This window comes from Aythya marila (genome assembly GCF_965140915.1).
Source record: "Aythya marila genome assembly, chromosome: 7".
Classification (NCBI taxonomy): Eukaryota; Metazoa; Chordata; class Aves; order Anseriformes; family Anatidae; genus Aythya; species Aythya marila.
The window spans coordinates 8,317,726-8,339,545 of NC_139048.1; the positions used below are offsets into that span (position 1 = coordinate 8,317,726).

At 42.0% G+C, this 21,820-nt stretch overlaps 1 protein-coding gene across 1 annotated transcript in view; it reads right to left on the bottom strand.

Annotated features, from left to right (window-relative positions):
• Positions 1-16,237, bottom strand: part of TRUB1 (TruB pseudouridine synthase family member 1) — a gene marked incomplete at its 5' end in the record, with an annotated part of 53,007 nt that extends 36,770 nt beyond the window's left edge. The window contains 3 exons of the mRNA XM_082764638.1: positions 11,099-11,154; positions 15,131-15,226; positions 16,090-16,237. Of these exons, the coding sequence (XP_082620764.1) occupies positions 11,099-11,154; positions 15,131-15,226; positions 16,090-16,237 (300 nt within the window). The remainder of the gene's footprint in view (positions 1-11,098; positions 11,155-15,130; positions 15,227-16,089) is intronic.
• Positions 16,238-21,820: the final 5,583 nt, after the last annotated feature.

Genomic DNA, 21,820 nt, shown 5'->3' on the forward strand with positions numbered 1-21,820 from the left:
GGCACGTCTGCCCCACTTATCAGTGCAAGTGCCAGACAGACCAGGGAACGGAACTTCTCGATTTTAATTGTTAATGTATCAAAGGGTGGTGTGGGTTTTTTTGGTTGTTTGTTTGTTTGGAAAGAAGCCAGATAGCTGAAATCTTAGATTATAGCATGTTTAAAAGCTTTTTTCAAACATGGAAACGCAACGCTTTGGAGGAGCTAGACAGCAGCACACGTAGTTATGAAATAAGGTCACTAGAAGCTGTCAGGAAGATTTTAAGATGGTTCCCACTGCAAGAAGTTCCCAGCAAAGCAGACTCCCTGGAAGAGGCAGGTCGTAAGAGTTCACCCAAGGATGACCCATTTTCTAATCACAGCAGCAACCGAATGCAGAAGTGTAAAAGGAAAGGAGAGATCCCAGCCCCTGTGCAGGAGGCTGAAAGCCAGGGAAGAGAAGCCACAGCTGATAGAAAGTCAATTTATGCAAACTGGTGCCTGCATGGGGCTGACGAGTTTGAGAGAACACACACAAAAAAAAAATCAACAAAAATAAATAAATAATGATGAAAAAAAGTGGTCTAGGGAACCTGAAAGAAATCGGAGGCAGCACCCAGCAGGCAAACACTGACTAGAATTACTGCTCCCATGACTAATCCATTCGACCTGTATGCCTGGTGCAAGCAGTTATATTTTTGTAAACTTCAGCCAAAGAAGCCTTCAGCTCTCAGCTTTACACTGGCATTCGGTTTGTATGCGATGATTTCTGAAGCACGACTAAGATGCTCCGGATTTACGCGTTACATAACTGGTGCTTGCTGTTTGTGTAGCATCAGCAGTGACCAATGGCCTCCCGCATGCTAATCATCCACCCAAACAGACGGGTACACGGGGTAGACAAATAAGCTGGAAAAAAAAAAAAAAAAGAGGGTTGCCATAGTTTCAATTATTTTCCGAAACAAAGCACTCTCACTAAGTAGATTCTAATATATTAAAAACAAAGAGCCCTAATCTCTTAAAAGCAGGTTGCATGAGGAAAAAATTAAGACTGCAGGATTAGGGAGGAGCTCCATATTTTATGATGGAGCAAATTCAAAATTAACAAACACCAAACGTCCTTTTAACACACACAAAAAACTTCCCTCTCCCATTCATTTTTCTCCCAAAAGAAAAAGCTGACTTTGTGCTACGCCTGCACTAAATTTTATTTACTGCTGGATGCTGTAATTGTACTGTCATTGCTGAAGAACTATCTGATCTTTACTCTTGGGCTAACAGGATTTTCTGACCTCTTATGTCAGCTTGTTTAAGAAGTTCAAGCGCACAGGGTGACTGGACTTTCAAAGCAAAGGACTTGAACCACCTGTAGCAGGGGAGCCCACAAAAGATATCTTACCTGCAGTTCAGAGAAGCCTCATGGCAGTAACCAAAGCCAACAGCAAATTTAAGTTCTGGTGTTAGAGGAGAGGAAGGAGAGGGAGAAAAACTACACAAATAATAATTAAAAATAATACTAATAATCCCAACAGTAACAGGAACACTAAATCACCCCAGATGGCACCATGGCCCTGTGTCACTCGTAAATGCAACACAGACTCACAATAGCCAAAGGGGGGATGGAGGCTGATGTGCAGAAGCAGCTGCTTGTAGACCACAGCCTATTTATGCAAACCTTTCTGACACTTGCTGCTCGTGGAACCTACCACACAGCAAAATACCTCAAGTTGGCCCTTAGATGTTGTCTTCAGCACCTGTTTTTGTTGTTGTATTTGTTTTTAAACACCTGTTTCCTCATTCTGCCACCTAGCACCTACACCACAGAGCAGACAAAATAAACCAAGCCAAGCTCCATCTCCTAGCCGAGAAACAGTTTAAAGACAATTCATAATTCTTTGCCCAGAGATAAGACAGTCCCTCCAGGGGGTGGGAAGACTTTAGGCATAGATAAAATTGAAAGCCTTTAAGTGAATCTGAAGACACTGCTAAGCTTAAGATGCTGTAAGTTCTAAAATGCAGAGCTACGAGCATCTCCACGTTACTAGAAGCACTACAGAAAACCATGCAGAATGGCCAGTTTAATCCTGTTAACATCTTTTCTTTTTTGTCACCCCTATGATTTTGACTAGGAAAAAAAAAATCTTGCCATCTTGCAGCCTTGGTTTGGGTTTTCGTTTTTGTTTGTTTGCTTGGTTTTTGCTTTTGTTTTTTTTTTTTTTTTTGAATGAATGAGTTAATGAATGCAAGGCAGACCTGTACGTTTAGCACAGAGAAACACAATTATAGAAAGGTCAAGAGAAAAGAGGGCCACACTGACCTCATGAAAGCAAGCATATTCCAGCATGCTCCTGAAATATTCCGCATTTGTGGAGGAAAGAGCTTCTGGAGCACAATAGATGCAGTCTACTCGATATTTCCAACAGTTTAAAAAAAAAGTGTGAATATTAATAGAGCATGAAGCTGAGCTATTAATAGATTAGGCCTCTGGGGTTAACATAAAAGAGACTCAAGCAATACACAGCGTGTTAAGCCAGCTTATTAATGGTACTGCAGCAGGAAAGCTTCTATATATACTATCTAACAGCTTCTTCTACAACTGTGTTTTGGGGATACTGGGTAGGTAAGGGAAGAACAGATATTCACATCAGCCTCTTTTTATGATTTTTTTTTAGGGTAAAAAACAGGTTACAAATGTACTGTGTTTCGAAACAACGGGTCACTGAAGATGACACCAGTGTGCATACATGGAGGGGGCACATTAAGACCATTTTTATCCAGCTAACAGTTCAGCCCTTCCTGATTCCCGCATCCTACACCGTGCATGCTTAACATTCTCTCAGCGCGCAGACACCACTTCAAGTTTTGCTAACACCTTCTACACAATCTCAAAACACATCAAAACCAACAGAATGCATGCAGCTCCTAGCCTTCCTTTTTTTGTAAGCATTTTCTTTGTAACAAAGTAAGGAGGAAGACCACGCTTTCTTAAACTGACATTGATCTCTAGTTAGCATCTTGAGACATTCAGGGAACAAGAAGTTCATTATCAGTAATATACAGCGATACTCACAGATCAGAAACCCACACCAAGTGTACATAACCAGTGATGGTCTCTGGTACGAGGCCACGGTTTGACAACAGAAAGCTCTGGTCCTGCAAAAATTCTCAGGTGTCAGTAGTGGTTAAAACAAAAAGCAAACAGTATCATGGTGGTGCTTGGATATAGCTATCATGGACTACAGGCATAAGTAGGTCAAGCTTTAGTATCAGAGATAATGTCTTGCACCTACGAGTTCCTTATCTGTTCGCACAACTCCCTAACAAATACCAGGTAACAGAAATGGCAAGTCTCTGTCCTATTTGTGTATTTCAAGAGTGTAAAATACTTTAGTGAACACACAAAAATGGTAACTAAACGGATGAAATTAAGCAACCACTACATGTCAGGATGAATCACCTAGCCCGTCTACAAGGGCTGAAACACATCCATCTGCCTGTGGGTTAACATCACTCATAAAACAATCGCTCCATCGCTGATCTGCCAGTCCCATTCCTCAAGGGAAACCTATAAAACACCTTTCAAAACAAGCCTGGGAACTAAAATTCATAACTCCACTGGGCTCAGAAAAAAAAACACGAGCTCAATAGAGATATTGGATTTATGGCACAGTATAACGTTACCTCACACTAACCCCCTCACATTCCACAATGAATAATATACCAGGCTCTCTCCTTCCCCTAGGAGATAACCTTATCTCTTTCTTTCCTCTCCTACCTTCCTTGTAAGGAAACAGCAATTTCTTTGGGCTTGAACAGAGGCAAAGCAATGACATTTTATGTAGCTACAATCCATTTTGCTTAAGTGAGCAAGTCACACACAGCACTCTTTTTTGTTCCTTCTCCAATCTCAAAACCAACCAAAATTCTGTCAGACCCTTGCTCAGTGTGGATGGCATACCACAAACAACGAGGTGTGGGAACGAAAGGGCACGAACCACGGAGTGAAAAACGAGAAGGTGTTGCAGATGAAAAATTTCCTAGGGAAAGTGCTAAAGAGCAAGCTATCCAGTTTTACTTGGATTCCTCACAACAAATATAGATAGCTGGATGTGACAGCAGTGCAATGCGGAGGCAGAACACCAGCTAAAACCACAGCGTGTTGGTTTTACCCAGCTGAACTCTGCCACAAGTGCTCTCTCACTCCCCTTCCTCAAAGGGAAAGGGAGAGAAAATATGATGGAAAGGGCTCAAGGGCTGCGATAAGGACAGGAAGATCACTCACCAATTATCGTCACAGGCAAAACAGACTCAGAGTTGGGAGATTAGTGAAATTTATTGCCTATTGCTAACAAGCTAGAGCAGTGAGAAACAAAGGAAAGAAACCAAAACCACCTTCCCCCCTCTCCCACCTCCTTCCTTTGAGCAATGCAGGTGAACAGGGAATGGGGCTGCGGTCAGTCCCTGACACTTTGTCTCTGCTGCTCCTTCACGGTCCCTCTCTGCCCCTGCTCCCCATGGGGTCCCTCCCATAGGATGGCGTCCTTCCCAAACTGAGCTTGCGGGGGCTGCCCACAGGCAGCAGGTCCTCAAGCACTGCTCCCACACGGCTCCATCCCACAAGGTCCATCCCCCAGGAGCAAACTGCCCCAGCACGGGTCCCCCACGGGTGGGCGGCAGCTCCCCCCAGATTCCCTGCTCCACGCAGGCTCCTCTCCGCAGGCTGCAGCTCCGGCCCGGGGCCTGCTCCTGTGGGGGCTCTCCATGGGCCGCAGCCTCCTCCAGGCCACATCCACCTGCTCCACCGGGGGCTCCTCCACCCATGGGGGGGCTGCAGCATGGAGATCTGCTCCATGTGGGACCCATGGGCTGCAGGGGGACAGCCTGCTCCACCAGGGGCCTCTCCACAGGCCGCAGGGGGACTGCTGCTGTGTGCCTGGAGCACCTCCTGCCCTCCCGCTGCACTCACCTGGGGGCTGCAGGGCTGCTTCTCACTCCTCACTCTCCCAGCTGCTGTTGTGCATTGTTTTGTGTTTTTTTTCCTCTTCCTTAAATCTGCTCTCACAGAGGCACAAACAACATTGCTTATTGGCTTGGCTCTGCGGTGGGTCCCTTTGGAGCTGGCTGAAACTGGCCCTTATCTAACAGGGGGCAGCTGCAGGGCTCTGCTCACCGAGGCCACCCTCGCGGCCCCCCACTATCAAAGCCTTGCCACATAAACCCGATACACACAGGTGAACAGAATCAAGACAGGATCTGAAGACTCATCATGCAAGCAATAGCAATCCCCCTAGCCTTCTTGACTGGAAGCCTGGCTGATAAAGAATCCTGCTACCTCACATGGGATAGAAGTTGTTTTCTTAATCCATTTTATGAAAGGAGGCAATGAAACAGCCCATCTGTATGGAATAGTGCTGGGGTCTTACCTGTCATCGCTGCCTGCCCGGCCAGAACCGCTGGTGTACCATGGTCACAACCAGTAACTTTTTCTTTCAGAAGTGATCTAAAAGATACCTACTTCACTAAACTCTGAACAGATTTGAAATTGCATCTAATTTTAGAACCCATGGTTCTGTTTTAGACCTGAGAAAATACTTGCAGGTTCAAATGCCTACCTTGCCTTACTACACCAATAAATCTAATAAAATACAAAAAAAAACTACCATTACTCACAAGCTCACCCTTCCAAAAGAATGTTAAAAATACCAGAATATGAAAAAGAAAACAGAACACACACCACTATCCACTGTATGAATAAATAGTTTTGACTCTGCCAGCTCCAAAAGAAAGCATGATGAAGCAAAGAGCTCAGCTGGTGATACTGTGGAGAAATCTTTTAATATTAAAAATAAGAGCACACACAACCAAGAGCATCCCTCAAAAGGAAAGTCAGATCAATTTTCTTGCACTCATAATTCAAGTATATGAACTGGAGCACAAACTGCTTTAGAAATACATTTTAAAAGAAAATAAAAGGCTCTTTAAAAAGAAAGGATTTCATAAGATATAGCACTTATACCATCACGGTATGCATATTAATGTGCAAACACACAAATGTTGGCAGAAGAAGAGAGTTCTCAGAGATCCTGAGTTCTTATAAATCTCAGGAAAATAGGTAGGTAGAGGAAACAAATCTGTTCTAGCTTCCACTAAGAAAAAGGCCCCAGAGGGAGCCCCACTGTATTACCGGATACCAACGAGTCCACATGGGGCTTTGGTGTCTAACGAGCTGTAAACAAACGAAGTCACAAGAAAAGGCTTCATTAGTTCTGCTCCTTATAGAACTCCTAGATGTTCTTTTTAACGCATTATTAATTCATTGGACTCACTGCCTTAAGATGGAAGTTAAGGACTAAATTCAAAAAGAAAAAGAACTCAGAGAAAGCTGGCAATCTTTGTGTTTGAGAAGTTTAAGGGATACAAATTAAAGCCTAATCTTTTAGGACAGTAAGATAATCACAGGAGGTAAAGAAACAACCTGTTTTATGGACATTTTGTTTTGTAGCATCTGGTCCCAACCCTCCAGAGAAACAAACCTGCAATATATGAATCTAAACCAGGTATCACACTGCAAGAAGCAACTTACTTGTCTCCGAAATTCTCAGAAGCGCTGTGAAAACAATTCTTCCATAGGATGCAAGTGTGAATGCCAAGTTTTGAGACCTAACCACTGGACTAGTACTCATTTCCCATCCAGGATTCAGAGAAACTCCAAATAGTCCAATTATAATAAATCTAAGTTGCCACATATCAGGTAACTCATGTATATTTGTTCTGCCCATAATCTCTTTTTCTCTTTCTAGTGCTTGCAATGACTTGGATTTTGTGTTTTACTCCACCCAGTGATTTTTATTTAATTTTGGATAGTGTTTCATTCTGGAGAAGCCAGAACTTCTGAGATTACATTTTCTGTTTTAAATAGCTCCTGCCCAAGCTTGTGCAAACATCTCAGTGCACTCAAGCAATTCCCCTCCTATCACTGAGTTGTTGAGGTTTCAGATTATAAACAGACCATGACACAAAGCTGCATCCTTAGATAAAAACAAAACTTTCTGCTTTCTGCTCATCAGGTAGCAATGATTCCAATCACAGTTAGATGGATAGCCAAGTCCTGGCCTCATTCACACTTGTAGGAGTCAAATAAAACTCAGGGTGAACCTAGATGTTATCTCACTGAAAAACATGCAAATTAAGCATGGAATTGAAGCATGAAAGTTTAAATTATCCTGTTTTATCCTAACTAAAAATAAATGCTGTATGTGTTGGAAGACAACTCCTCCCAATGGAAAGCATTAGAATAATGAAAAATTTCATTACTTAATGCTACATTTTCCCCCCCCCCTCCTCTAATGAGTCTGTTTCTACATTACAGCAGCACATTCTAGGAGATGAGAGGTTTTAAAATAGCATTACCATTTGGGAAAATGTACTTCTAACTAGCATTCTCTAACCCCTTCGCCCTCCCCAAAAAGTCATTTCTATTATTGTGTTTGAGAGAGACAAGTCACCCACAAGACTGAGCACTTGAAAAACCGTTTACCATAATAATAAAAATTGGTCCACCCCAATTCTATTCACTTTACCAGTGAAACAAGAAATAGTAGAACAAGAAACTATCTTTATTTTGCAAACACAATAAAACAATTTATCTCAAAACAATGCAGTGGGGAAAGTCCAAGCAAGACCAAGTTCAGGTCCTAGCACATAAGATGGGAAAGTGATTCTCCTATGGAACACGTTTTAAATGCTCAGAATTTACATTCCAGATCCAAAAGGATTCAGCTTCTCCCCCTCACTTGGAACATTTGAAACAAAATAATGCAAACAAACAAAACCTAAGCCAGCTTGGACATATTTTTATTTCTGGATAAACACTAAGAATTCAATGAGATCTGGAACACTAAGTAGGTATTGCCCTTGGCTACACATTTTTATTTGTTTTGAGTTACTACATAAGGAGGTGAATCCGACAGAGCACCAGTGGAGAACATGATTTACAGAGGAAGAGTAACACTCCTTGTATAATATGTACAAGTTGCAAATTGAGTGATAATGTTCATAGCTGCCACACAGAGTCAGGAAAGTTTCACACAATGTTTGGGAAGAAGAAAAAAAAATCAGAAATAGTCCAATCTCTGGCAGAGCCACCATATGGAGTTTACTGCAGTAACATACGTTTTGGCCACTCAGCATAGCTCTGCTGCCAACAATGATAGACTGAACTATTTCTTTACAAGATACATTCCTATAAAGAAACAGTAAATCCTAACCAGTGAAGCTCAGCCAGTTCAGCTGAATCTTTATAGTAATAAACAAAATAAAAGAAAAACATCACACCTTTCAGCATGCACTTTAGCATCCACAATGGTAAAAATATCAGAGTAGAAAATTGTAACACATGGCACGGGATGCAAAAAAAAAAAACTCAAAGGTATTTAGACAGTCATGTATTTATCTATATCATCTCTCACTACATTATGAGCCTTTCCTGTAAGCGTGGCCAAACCCAAGAAGGCAGGTATCTGCAGCAAATCCTTCAACTTCCTTAAGCTTGCTACCCTGAGTTACAGCGTGCCTAATTTATCAAAGCATAAACAGAAAATAAGAAAGCAGAGGCAGACAAGCTCCAAATGAAGGCTTATGACTGTCAGGCCATCTGGCACAGATGCTAGCTGCCTCGCTCCCTCTGCCATGTCAGAGCATCCAAACAGTTCCTGTGGAAGAGCAGAGCTGCTGTAAGGATGTAGCTTTACTTGCCTCATTAAATCACGTGCCCGCAGCCCATCCAGTCTAAGGCCAGGTGAGAGCTGATGGATCCGGCTGGGGCAGCTTTCTGGACTGCCCCCACTGCCCGTTTCTCCTCTGTGTTCCCTTCCCTTGTCCCGCAGCAGCAGCTCTAAGCCTTCCTGAGCTTCCTGGGTACAACACTCAGATAAATGACCCTACTGGCTGCAGGACGGCCAAGTCACCAAGGAGCTCTTCTGACAAAACAGTAGGAACTGCCTCATCCACCACAGCTGCTTCCTCTGAGCATCAGCTTAAGAGATTCTTGACTTGCTTGAGGCGTTTTGAAATCAAGATATTTTTCCACACACTACAAAGACATAACTGAATTATCTCAAAGCTTTAGTTTAACTTAAATGTTCTTTAAAGGGATATATCATGTGGTAAAAGGTTAGAACTTCCATGCTGAAATGCTTTAAATAAAAATCATTTCCTAACGAGGGGTGGAAACACTTCTACAACTGGAGGGCTGTGCTTTCCACTTCCTAGAGGTTATGCCAGCTGTGCCAGAGGGCAGGAGGATACAAAAACTTGGGTGAAACTCCTCAGTAGGAGGGATATTCATATAATATTTTAAATATTATATGAATCCATATGAAGATATGCAGAGTAATGCTGCTTCAATAGGAAAGCTCAAGGTTTAAGTGCTCCTGGACACTGCTGAACTGGTAATTAAACAGCCAACTAAACAAGAGCCTTGAAATTTTATCAAGTGTTTAACAACACGAGGGTAGAGAAGCTGCTAAAAAAGCAGCATTCAGCTTCATAGTGTGCTTCCTCCTGGATGCTTTTGGGTTCTGGCCTCTCAGCTGCAAGAAACACTAACAAGTGAGCACTGGTCAAATTGCATAAGAAACTATGGAGGTGGTTTTAGTTAAATTGCTAATTTTTTTTTGCTTGAAATTGCAAAGACTAAAATTACACTTTTTTTTTCTGTTCAAATGTCTGTTCTAATCCCAGATTAATTTTAATTCAGTTTTGCTTAGTCAATGAGAGAAATGTGATGTCTAGGATTTCAGAGATAGAAACCTGTGATTTGTAAGAAATGCAACGTCTTAAGTGTTCAGAACATACATACAGGATTTATCACCTAACTCCTTACACTTCAACTGAAAACCCAGCTCCAGCTGCTCACTGTATGTTTTCAAACATAAGAGACTGAAATCTGGTCCTATATATCAATACAAGCCCATTTCAGTCAGTTGAGAGACTGACAGAGTACACAGCAAGGTTTGTACCTGTCTCTACAGCTACAGCTTTTTATCCTGCTTGTATTCTCTCCTGTCAAAGTATTTTCCTTTGAGCTGAACTGAAGATTATCAATCAAATTTTACCTCAATTTATCACTTCAACACCTACAAACAGCTTAAGTGATCAGACCAGAAGAGAATGGGAAAATAGCAGAAATGAATGCATTAGAAAGGCTATCAATTTGCTGAGCCCTCTCTATTGACTTTCCCTGAGTACAAGATGAAATCTGGTAGGCTTAATTGATTTCTGCATCTTTCATTCTTACCTAAACTTCTCATTTAAAAATAACTGCTAAAAACACAGGATTTTACTTGCAAAGAAAGAATCAACACTGATAGGTTATTCCTGGAGCACACGCTCCTCTTTGTGTAAGTAACTCCTCCAGTCTGGAGTGCACTCACCAAAGATGTAGTGCAACTGATCAAAAGCAGCAATGAACAAGATTTCTGCCTGTCGAGGCTCCAGTCTGGTCTAACTCATGCAGCCAGAAGGCTTTTGTTACCTTTAGCTCCTTACATGTGCCTGTCCAGGTGTTTGCAAATCACCTGTCTGAAATAGACAGAACCTGGAGTGAAAGCTACTACCCCATACACAAAACATACTTCACTCCAAAGGGTGCCTCTTAAGGTCTTGCTGCATTTAAGAAAGGAGAAAAGAAACAAAGACCATCTGTTACTGCAAGGTGACCAGTAGTTATGTTATCTACACACAAGGAAATCAAACAGAAACTGAACCATCACACACAATTACATTCCAAAAGCATGCCTTATGGTGCCATCTGCATTACATGTTTTCAGGTTTTTCTCTTTGTTGAAAACACTGAAATATTATAGAAATCTTCTCGTAGAATAGGAATTTGTTTTCCTACAGAATGTTGATAAAGACCAAAGACAAACAAAGGTTTTTTAATGACCAGTGTAGATATAAGAGCCTCAACATCAAATTTCTGCCCAAATGCAAAGAGGAACAGAAGTATGCATTTACAGTGAACCTAATGGACATTTCGGATATTTGTATGTTGGTGCAGCTCTTCATGGGAAGAAAAAACAAGCAAAAACCACAAACACACGACATTTAGTATTCCTTACCTTGGAACCAGCCAATATAGTTTTCAGCAGTTTTGTTCCCTTTCCAATGCCAACCACTGCAAAGACAGAAAGAGAAGTGCCACTTCAGAACTAGCTCTGCAATTCCCTTATTCAACACCAGTCACTACTAAATATGATGCTCATCAGAAATACTGCCTTTCGTGCTCAGTTAGCATATAAGGAGAGTCAGTGCTGATGAGAAAATCTCTCTGTGATGTTCAAATAACATGGGACTAGTGAAAGAAAAAAAAAAAAACACATCTAAAGCAGAAAAGAAATAAGCTTCACCTAATTCTTAAAATGCTTTAATTCAGCTCCTATATTTATCTAGCTTTTAATCGCCAAAGAAACAGACAGTGCAATTAACCCCGTCTCTGGTTTGATGAAGGCAATGGCTCACTAATAATGAATCTGGCCTTCACTCTAAGTAAATAGGCCTTTTAAAGGTTGATGCTGGCTAAGAGAAATCCAGGCAAGATAGCGTAATGAAATAGTTTATCAGGGTCACAGCAAGCAAGTAAAATAATCAAAAGGTCTAACTGCCTCTGCCAAAAATCTTCTATAATCAAACCCTCCTGTTATTGTGTATGTACAAATTATTGTCTTTTCCATCTTAAGTAAGAACTACAGAAAGTGACAATCACTCAGCTTTTCATAAAAAAGGCAGACAGGAAAAAGAAATATTTTACATTTTGCTTTAAAGCTTTTTACAATATGGTGCTTGGATAAGCTTTCCTATTGATTTTCTCCACATACAGCAATCCAAAGAAACAAAAGACAACAGAAGGAAGATAGAAAACAATGAGGAGCCAGATACACTGTCACCACACGTTTGTGAGAGCATCGCCATGCTATTTATTGTAATTCATTGCAGAATTCTCCACGAGGTCACATCAAAAAAAAGACAGCGCTGATGAGAAATTAAGAAGTTATTCTTAAATTGTTCTACTGTTGCAGTAATAGAAGGTCACCTTCACCCTTCTTGAAATTTAAAAGCAAAATATTTGCATCAGTTGTACATGAAATACATAACAGCTATGTCCTTGATTTTAATAAAACTTCAGGAGTTAAGGTAAAGGTTAAGGGAACTTGCAAGAAATCAGCTTTGTGTTAACCAGGAAACAAAAGCATCTAGCCAGCTAATGGACTTCTTAAAACAAACAAAAACAAAAACCACATTTGTGCTCTAATGCTTCTCACTCTGAGACTCTTAAGAATTCTTATTCCCTGTAACTTATCCTCTTGGTTCTCGGGGGTTTTTTTACAGTCACATATGCCCTTGTGCTTGTGCTTTTGCGTGCCTTCAGTTCAGCGTGTTCCTGTCACATTCACCAGACTGAGCTGCAACAAGGCTGAGAGAAGGAGATAAGCACACAGATAAAACTTTGTAACCACGCACTTCTCTTACAACTTGATGACATCACTGACAGCTCAATGCAACTGCTGAGCTGAAATTTGCTTTAAAGCGTCAAGAGATTCAATAGAGTAGTTTTAGAGGCATCGAATGCTTTTGTGAATAAGAGACTAACAATTCTCCTTGTTAATCATCAACTAGCATAGCGTGTGTATTATTGAAAAACTAAACTTGCCAGACTACACAAGACACAGCAAGGTTTAACTGAATTTCACACTTGCATTTTGCCACCTTCCAAACCACTTCTTAAATGCCTGTTACTAACTGGATTAAATAATGCCAACTTCAGGAGTACCACCACTGCTCACTTACCTCTGCCTTTTTATAAACGGCTTAGACTGGGAGCCCTGTGTCCCAGGAAACCCTAAGATTTTACTCTCAGATCTTCCTCACATAAGGTTGAACGTAGCTCCATAACATACGCTTTCTTAAAGATGTAATGAGTGCTCCTAAAATTTTACCACTAGCTTTTAATTTTGTGGCTTTTTCTTCTTTTCTTCCTCTGTGGAACTACAGCTCATTATTGGCATGCAGAAACAAGAAAAAGATGAACAATTGCTATCATACAGCAAAAAGCACTCAATGAGAGCCACAGCCCTACACTGATATTAAAACAAGGTACTCTAAAGACTTAAGTTAGAGTTCTTTGCTTCTTCTAATATATGAGACCTGACTGAAATACGAGCTGAGTCCCAGCTCTCATCACCTTCCAAATGCAACAGAAGCCACAGATGGGGACAGAAAAGACTTCACCTCCCAGAGACTGCAGTCACTCCAGACTCTTATAAGTGCAGGGCCATCGTTTGCCACTTGGTCCCTAAGTCACCTTTCATTAATGCCATAAATGACTGAGCTCTGCCTCCAAGGCCCTTCCTCATCTACACTTGCAGGGAGTAGGAAAAGAAATATGAAAGTGTGTCTTCTGATGAAAGGCACTGCCCAGGTGGTTGCAGTACACTTTGCACACCAAGCAGTGCTCTGTATCAGCTACTTCACATACACAAAGTTACAGATATTGAGCACATACAATCTGTGAAACAGCAGCAAAGATGGAGAGTGGACAGTCAGAGGTTTCAGAGAATTCTTTATTATGCTCCCACACACCAAGGAATAAAGCTTCCTGCCCTCCCACCCCCCACCAAAAAGCAGCACACATTTTCTGAGTAACTTGTTTCTATTGTGTCTCCTAATAATCTTACCTGAACCCCCCAGGAAATCTCAACACATTCCCTTCCCCATTCCTCACAAGTCTTGTCCTTTCCAATCTAACTTCCACTGATTTTTCTCTGCGTGTTTTGTATGGCACTGGAATGAAACATCCCATGCCTTTCTGGATCAATCCGTAGCATATTAAGGTGATGAACTTCTCTGTCTTTACCAAGCACATCAAGCCCAAGTACTTTTTGTCATGCCACATGAGCTGGCTTCAGAGACTGCTGGATATCACAGAACAGTAGGAGAAGCAATTAAGGTCGAGCGATTTTTCTTTGCCTCTGGATCAATGCTGTTGATGTCCCACAATGAGCAGTAATATGCTCAATGGGAACATCTCTGCAAAAGGAAAACCTGGGCTTCAGTGAGACACACACTGTTCTCCGGTGAGTGGCCACAGAGCACAGGAAATCAGAACTGGAAGAGCTGGTACTTAACTGCTAGCCCAAGAAGGTTCCATTTTAAAATGCTCAAGGTGACAGAGAGCAATGATTACCAGCATATACAGGCCTCTGTTAGCACCAATCTCTGCAAAAAACACTCCTTTGAAGCACAGCTCTCCCTGAGTGTCATTACATCAAAGCTCAATGGATTTATTTCGTGTACACCCATAGTTGCACTGTTGATTTTCTATACCCAAGTATCGCTGTTATTTCTTGTAGCCAAGGTGAGCTACAAAACTATGATTAAAGCAAGCTGTAGTTTTCCACATTACGTATCAACAAAACCATTGGTGACAGTATATGATATGGGATTAATCCAGCCCAATTATCATACCCCCGGCCAAGTTTTCAACAGCAACTGATATATCCTTTTCCTTAACAAAACAAAGGAATTTAATAAATAAATCACTATCAAAATTAAAAGGCAAAAATCTCCTTGATGATTCTTCTTTAATAAGCAAGATAGGACAGCAAGGGAAAACTATTTTTGTGCTAAGCCTCAAAAAATCAGCACTTGAATTGCTGTTATTCATCTATCCTTTGACAAGTATACAAGCCCAAAAGGCTCTCTCCAAATCCCAGCAATGCATTATTTTAAGAACAAATACTTTAGAAAATTATGATGACTATAAATCCCTAGCTTAACTAAAAAAAAGAGCCATAAATTTCTGAGGTTATTTAGAAAATACAGAATGTTGTGCAATGAATTCATGTAATAGCCCATGACTTATATCAGGGATTTGGGAAAAAAAATAACCTTTTGTTCAGGAACATATTATATGCATGTAGAAGTAGATGAAGGGGAAATTTAACCTGGATCACTCTTTTCCAGTAACTTGTCCTTCCCCCAACGCCACAAGGTTTGCCACGTGTATCCCAAATTGTTCTTCCACCTCTGATTTCATGTAGGCATGAAAATGTTTCCCGAGCTCATTGTATAACTGTATTTATACTTTTCATTACCCAGAACTCCTGTCGCTGCACTGTCCAAAGTTCCACCGTGTCCAATTTTCAAGACCTGACTTTTTCTTTTGTTACCATTCGTTTGCACACCAGCTTCTGCAAATAGAAATGGAAAGGAGGCATTACAGGACAAATAAAACATATTTCCAGATTGCTAAAGGAGAATAAACAAACACGAACTATGAAATAGTGGTGCAGAAACTGCTGTACTGAGCATCCCAACCCACCTTACTTCTGATGAAGCTGATGACTCCAGGAATCATGCACACACCACTGCTCCTTATTTATTAGCATTGAGTATGATTGATGTTCTAAGCCTCCTTAATTATTTCCAAAGTTTGACCAGGACGCTGCATTATCTCTCCGTTATGCCTTTCACATCAGACGTGACCTGGAGTCACCCACACAAGAGCTGCAGTCACTGCCTCCTCACCATGGAGGCAAATTAGCCTCAGTGAGCCAGTTCTACACTTGGGTCTCACCAAGTGAGAAGAAGCCTGTTCTCTAATAAAGGCCTAATTTAGATGCTCAAGTCCCCACATCCATTACGAAGGAAATCCATGCCACAGCCCCCTCATGTTTTCTCAATGATCAAACTTTTGTTTTCCCCTGGTAAGGGACAATCAAGACTCCATTTGTATTCAGCAAAAAAAAGTTCCTGCAGACTGAACTTCCAGCTTCCTTGAAACACTTCTTGGTTTCCACTCGGCTGCCAATTTATTTAGCTATTTTAGCAGCAAGAGGCACCTGGCACAGAGCTGAGCACCCCCCTACAGTCCCCAGGCCCGGGCCCCACGGCTGTGGGGCGGCAGCACGGGGACAAACCCCACAACCTCCCCATGCCGTGCCTCGGGACGAGCCCCCCCAAATGACCCCTTTTGGGGTTTTCTGGCCCGATGGGGGCCCCCCCCCCCATCCCCACGGGGCCTCCCCCCTCGGTTAGCAGGCCGGGCTCCTACCTGCCAGCAGCCTCTCCTTCAGCAGGTTGAGCACGGCTGCCGAGGTGGGTCCCTTGGGCTTGTAGACGGCGAAGAGCCCGCTGAGGGAGAAGAGCTTTTGGGCCGCCCTGGCCGCCACGCCGCCACCACCCGCCTCCCCGCCGGCCATGCTCCGAGCCCGCCCTCCCTCGCCCGGGAGCCGCTGGGAAACGTAGTTCGGCCGGGCTCCGGCTCGTCCTTTTGATCAAAAAAATAAACTAGGAGTCCTTTCATAAAATATGCCGTAACTCAACCAGAAGTGAAGGCATACTGGGAAAATAAGGGAAAGTCTCCAACTGGTGCCCCCAAACCAGGTTGCTCTGTAGGTGGCTGGTAGCACGGCTGCCTGGCTGTGTGAGCCGTGCTTACAGCTGGGCATATACACAATAATTTGTAGGATTACAGCCCAAGTTTTAGATAAAGCTATCAGGTTTCCCTAACAGCTGGAGGTAGTCAATTAGAACATAAACGTATCGCGTTTTAATGAAGGCGGTGAGACCCCTGCAGTTCTGCCTTTGGCGCTGAGAAGAAAATCTTCCAGCACTATCAACCCAGCTCAAAGGCGGGATTTGAGATTTGAACCACCTCAGTGCTAGGTGCCTGATTCCTGGAATATCACATTTATGGACGATAGCTGCTAATCTCAAGTACATAAATTACATTTTGTGGTTGCATGCAGCTCACCCTGTCCTACAGTATGGGCAGAAAAACACATGGCTTTCTGATAAATGGGTTTGGAGAGCTGCTGTCCCTCCCCCTCACCCGTCACAACGTTAGTCACTGTACCTTCCCTGCACAACTTAAAAGAATTATATTCTGCTGACTACTTGCTCAGTCCATTAATCTTCCCGCCTTCACGTGTGTCATATAAGAAAGTATTGCTAAGGCAGGCTTCTCTCGGTGCTCTCCCTCCTCTTGTTAAATCACAAGGGAAGTACAGCGCGTGGGTTTTCCTCTTCAGGCCTGACTTGTACAGACTCATTTCTCTGACAACACTCCCAAGGCATTAAAGCAAGCTATACATGAGGAACGTACCAGGAACTTGGATGTTTCATTCATTCATTTTATTTATTTGTTTGTAAGAGCCTGCAGATGAACCCACAAACAGACACTGAGGAAATAAACACATGTTTAGCTAAGGGCTAAGCGTGTTCCCAGTGCTTCCCAGAGCCTGAGAAACAAGTATTCCTGATGTCTCTGCACAGAGCAGGACCAAGGCCCATGAGTTCTTAAGCACTTTTTCAGCTTCCACTGGGGCCAGGGTCTCTCTCAGAGCCTGCTCACACCTCCCATAGCAGCTCCTGGGCTCCCAGTGCTTCAGATACAAGCTACGATCACTGCTTCCAGGAGATGAGTACCTGCTTCCACTGCCACTAGCAGTGCTGAACAGCCTCCCTGACACACTTCTTGCACATATTACTGAAGGGGTCTAGTTAAAAAGAGGAGCACTAGCTCCTTTCTCCAGTACAATCATGTTTAGTGTAGTACCCATGTGTTCAGTAAGGGTGAAATCCAAACCATTCCTTCTTAATAAAAGTAGGGTGCCTACATCAGCTCTCTGGAACTATCATTCAAGGTTTTAATTATGTGCCTTATTTGCTTAGATCTCATTTACATAGCTGTAATCTGGCTGTGGAAATATTTGCTGTCATCTTAAACTGTGAGGGTGAATTCCCGGTTGAGCGGTACGTGTGGCCATCATTGTGGGACGTACAAGAGAGGTATCAGAGTCCTTCAGAAGACAAAATGGAAAGAAAGAAAGAAAAAAAGAAAAAAAAAGAAAAAAAAAAACTTGGGTAAAAGGTCAGCATAAGAATTGCTGCTGATTTACATGAAGTTAAAATTTAAGCGGTATCTTAAACCATGTATTGTAAACTGTGATGGAGTTTCTCTTGCAGATATGGCTTAGGCAAGCTAACCATTTGAAAACCATTTGTGAAATATTCTCACAAATGCCCTGCTAAAAAGTTCTTTAACACAGATTGCTCTGAAAGCAAGCTCAAGCAAAACTATTTAAACAGCACTGTTTAAATAGAAATAAATTTAAATTTTAATTCTCCAAAAATGAAGTAGCAAGCTTCCAAGCAAGGAGACTGCTGCCCAAGGACTGAAATGCAAGCCTGTCACAGCCATGCCCAGCACTATCACTAGGTCAGCAGGCTGTTCTGAAAACATTGCAAAGGGGTGGAAGTATGTAACACAAAAATGAGAGCTCCACTGTTGGCACAAAGATGTCCCTAAGGCAAAGAAAACCTCATCTTTCCAACACTGCAGCAGCGGATGGGGCCTGTGCAACACCTCCTCATGCTGCCTTTTAAAGGACTGACCTAAGCTGAGAATTGTCTAAAATGATTTGTCTGCTGTAATTACCCTGATACAGACGTAGGGCTTGAGCTGAAGGTCAGTGTCTCACCCTGGTACTGTTTCCACAAATTACAAAAAGCCTTTTTTTTTTTTTTTTTTTCACTGGAGGAGAGGGGTTTCATCTGACTAAAGAAACTACCTCCTACCCCCATTTTTAGGACTGAGCAGCAAGTTCTTGTTGGTCTCCCAGACTTCTGCATCCTCAATTAAAACCCAACTCGTTGTTACTGCAGCAGATGGAGTCTTTGAAGGCTTAGAAAGAAGAAGTTTGCTTTGACTTCAGTGGGCATTGGATAAGGGCCCAAAACAAGAAATGTGAAAGACTATTAATGACTGTCAGTATTTAGTTAGCTAGAAGTATATGAGCACATAAATCACACATGGCTCACTTCATGGGGCAAGGTTATTCAGCATTCGAAATGGTGGGAATGATGTACCAAACTGTTCGTCTCAAGGGCATTATTTCAGATTTGCCTCGTGTTGCTAGTGATTAAAAGTCATTACCATCTGCTCAGTAGCCTATTTGAAATGAGATGTTTATCTCCAACGATTCCTAGCCAAGCCAGGATCCACAACAACCAAAAGCATGATTAGAGTTACTGATTTTATTAGCAACTTTAATAAAGGGGCTCAGTAAAAGGTTGAAAGGACGTTGTCGCTTTATGCATGAAGCATGGTAGGTCGGGTAGGGACAGGCCAAATGCTCCACGCAGGTCACTGGAACTGCACAAAGTGATGCCTCGAGGATCTGGTGATTATGCTTTATAGAGAAGAAATAATGTGGAAGATCATAGCAGCTCTAGTGTGTGCAAACAACAGATGAGTGCTGTTGCAGAAGAGGAGGAATCCTTTGCTTGTTTGTGCAGAACAGAGACGCAACACTTCCTTCTCCAGGAAGATGCTTACTTCCTTGTCTGATTTTAGATGAGCTTTTTCTGAAGTAATGCTTACACACCAAAATGCGGAAGAAAATGATGCTAGATGTCAGCTTTTAAAGTAGATTCATCAGCAGAAGGCCATTTCTCTATCTGTGTTCAGCAAAACACTTTATGATTCCAGCTTTATTGTCTGCATCCAAATCAGAGCAGATAATTGCAAGGAGGTCAGTCATGGCTCATGTTCTTCCTGTGAAAACAGACTTGCAGCTGTCTGAAAGTTTAGGGCCTAGTCATGGGAACTGTTCCCTTTGTCAGCCAGGGAAATTTTTGTCCATAGTAGCAACTGTTAAAGCCTGAAGTACATCTAATATTTTTCCTCTAACTGTTCCATCTGGTTGGATAATAAGGTGCTGATAAATAACTCTTCAAGTTGTTAGTTCATTCAGTCCCTTTCAGATGGGCAGGCAGCACATACTTGATTGTGTGTGAGTGGATCTTTACAATAAAAGTGGGTTCTTCGGCATCTTGTTGAACTGCAGCAGTTTTGAAAAAAAGAGTATCAATTATTGCATGCAAGGGAAAGATAAAACTACCCGTGCCATACACTAGCACTAGGTTTGGCAATTTTTGTTAGTCCTTGTTCCCATGATGGTTCCTAAACTGCAAGTATTTCATGAACAGATTTTTCTATTTTGTTCAGAACAAGATCGGTAGTCTAGGTTTACACCAATTAAAGTTTTACACCTAGGTTTCTGTTTATTTTTAAGAATGTTTTCTTTCCATCTTTATTCTGACTTCTATGATATTAGAAGGATTATTTTCAATTGAGAATGGCTTAGATAAGACCAGGATAGCTGATTTAATGCAGATCTGTAGTGTCAAACTGAGTTGGACTGAACAGAATCACAGAATCATTTAGGTTGGAAAAGACCTCTAAGACCATCAGGTCCAGCTGTTAACGTAGCACTGCCAAGTCCGCCACCAGACCATGTCCCTAAGCACCCCATCTACATGTCTTTTGAAGACCTCCAGGAATGGTGACTCAACTGCTTCCCTGGGCAGCCCGTTCCAATACTTCACAACACATTCAGTGAAGAATTTGTTGCTTGAGAGAAGAGACCGACCACCACCCCGCTACAACCTCCTTTCAGCCCGTTGTAGAGAGCAATAAGGCCTCTCTTCAGCCTCCTTTTCTCCAGGCTAAACAACCCCAGTTCCCTCAACTGCTCCTCATAAGACTTGTGTTCCAGACCCTTCCCCAGCTTCACTACCCTAAATGAATATAGCACAATTCAGATGTTTTTAGCTATTCCTTCTTAATGTGAAATGCATCCCTGGCAGTTAACTAAAGAAGAGACCAGAAATTCTTGACATATTGTTCACAAGTCACCCTTGGAGCTATGGAGTAATATGATATAGAAATGATTTAAATTGTTCCTTAAAGAGCCTGTCGCATTTAGTTGGTGAAGACGTATCTGTTATGGACCAGGAAGTCACTTTTAATCTCTGGTACATGTCCAGGTGTAATGACAGAGCATGGTCTGGAATCAGAAGAGTCAGTGATGATGAGGGGGAAAAATATTAATTGTGTAGATCTTTGGGTTTTATTTCGAATAAAAGCCTTAGTAGGATTCTCAGTTCTCATTTAAATTTGCACAGTTGCTAGTTAGAGTTGCTGTCAAAGAACTAATTTTCCAAGAATCTGCATCCTAATTAGGAGTGACGAAGGACTCACCAGATGTTCATACAGAAGAATGCAGCACATGAGGGATTGTTTATGCGGACCATTCAAGTCCACGCTGCCCCCCTGTAAATTTAGAACCTAAGGTTAAAAAGAGTTAGACACTGAAATCCGAGAAGCTGCCACTGCTACATTAAATTCAGCAATATGAGTTGAAGTGTGTTTTCTAGACAAAACATTCAATCTTGATTTGAAGATCGGAGGAGACAGAAAATAAAATAGATTTGTGCTTTCACCAGTAGTTAAATTTGTGCTTGTTTTCTCACCTGGCTTTGTACAATTTTCATGTCCAGATAAATGAGATAATAATCAGCCCTTCAGTGGCCCATTTTCACACCGTGAGCACACATGCAGACTGATTCATGGTTTGTGATGGGTGTGCAGTACCTGGGTTCCCACACCTCAGATGACTGCCTTTCCTCACCTCATTTGATTGAGGGAACAGATTGTGTCTCCAGAAAAGGAAAAAAAAAAAAAAAAAAACAAACTACACACTCTACATCTAGCATTAAACTTGCATCAAAGTTAAATAAATATTGTGTAATTTCTTCACATAAGCAAGCTGAAGCCTATGAAGCCTCGATCTAGGGGGGTATTATCTCCCAAAACACTTCTGCCCTTCAGATTTGTTGTGCCTGGGCTGCAGCGGTGGCACAGCCATCTCCTCTGCATGAACAACTGGGTCAGTTCAGGTCCCCAGCCCTCTACCACCAGCAGGTGCTTATGGAAA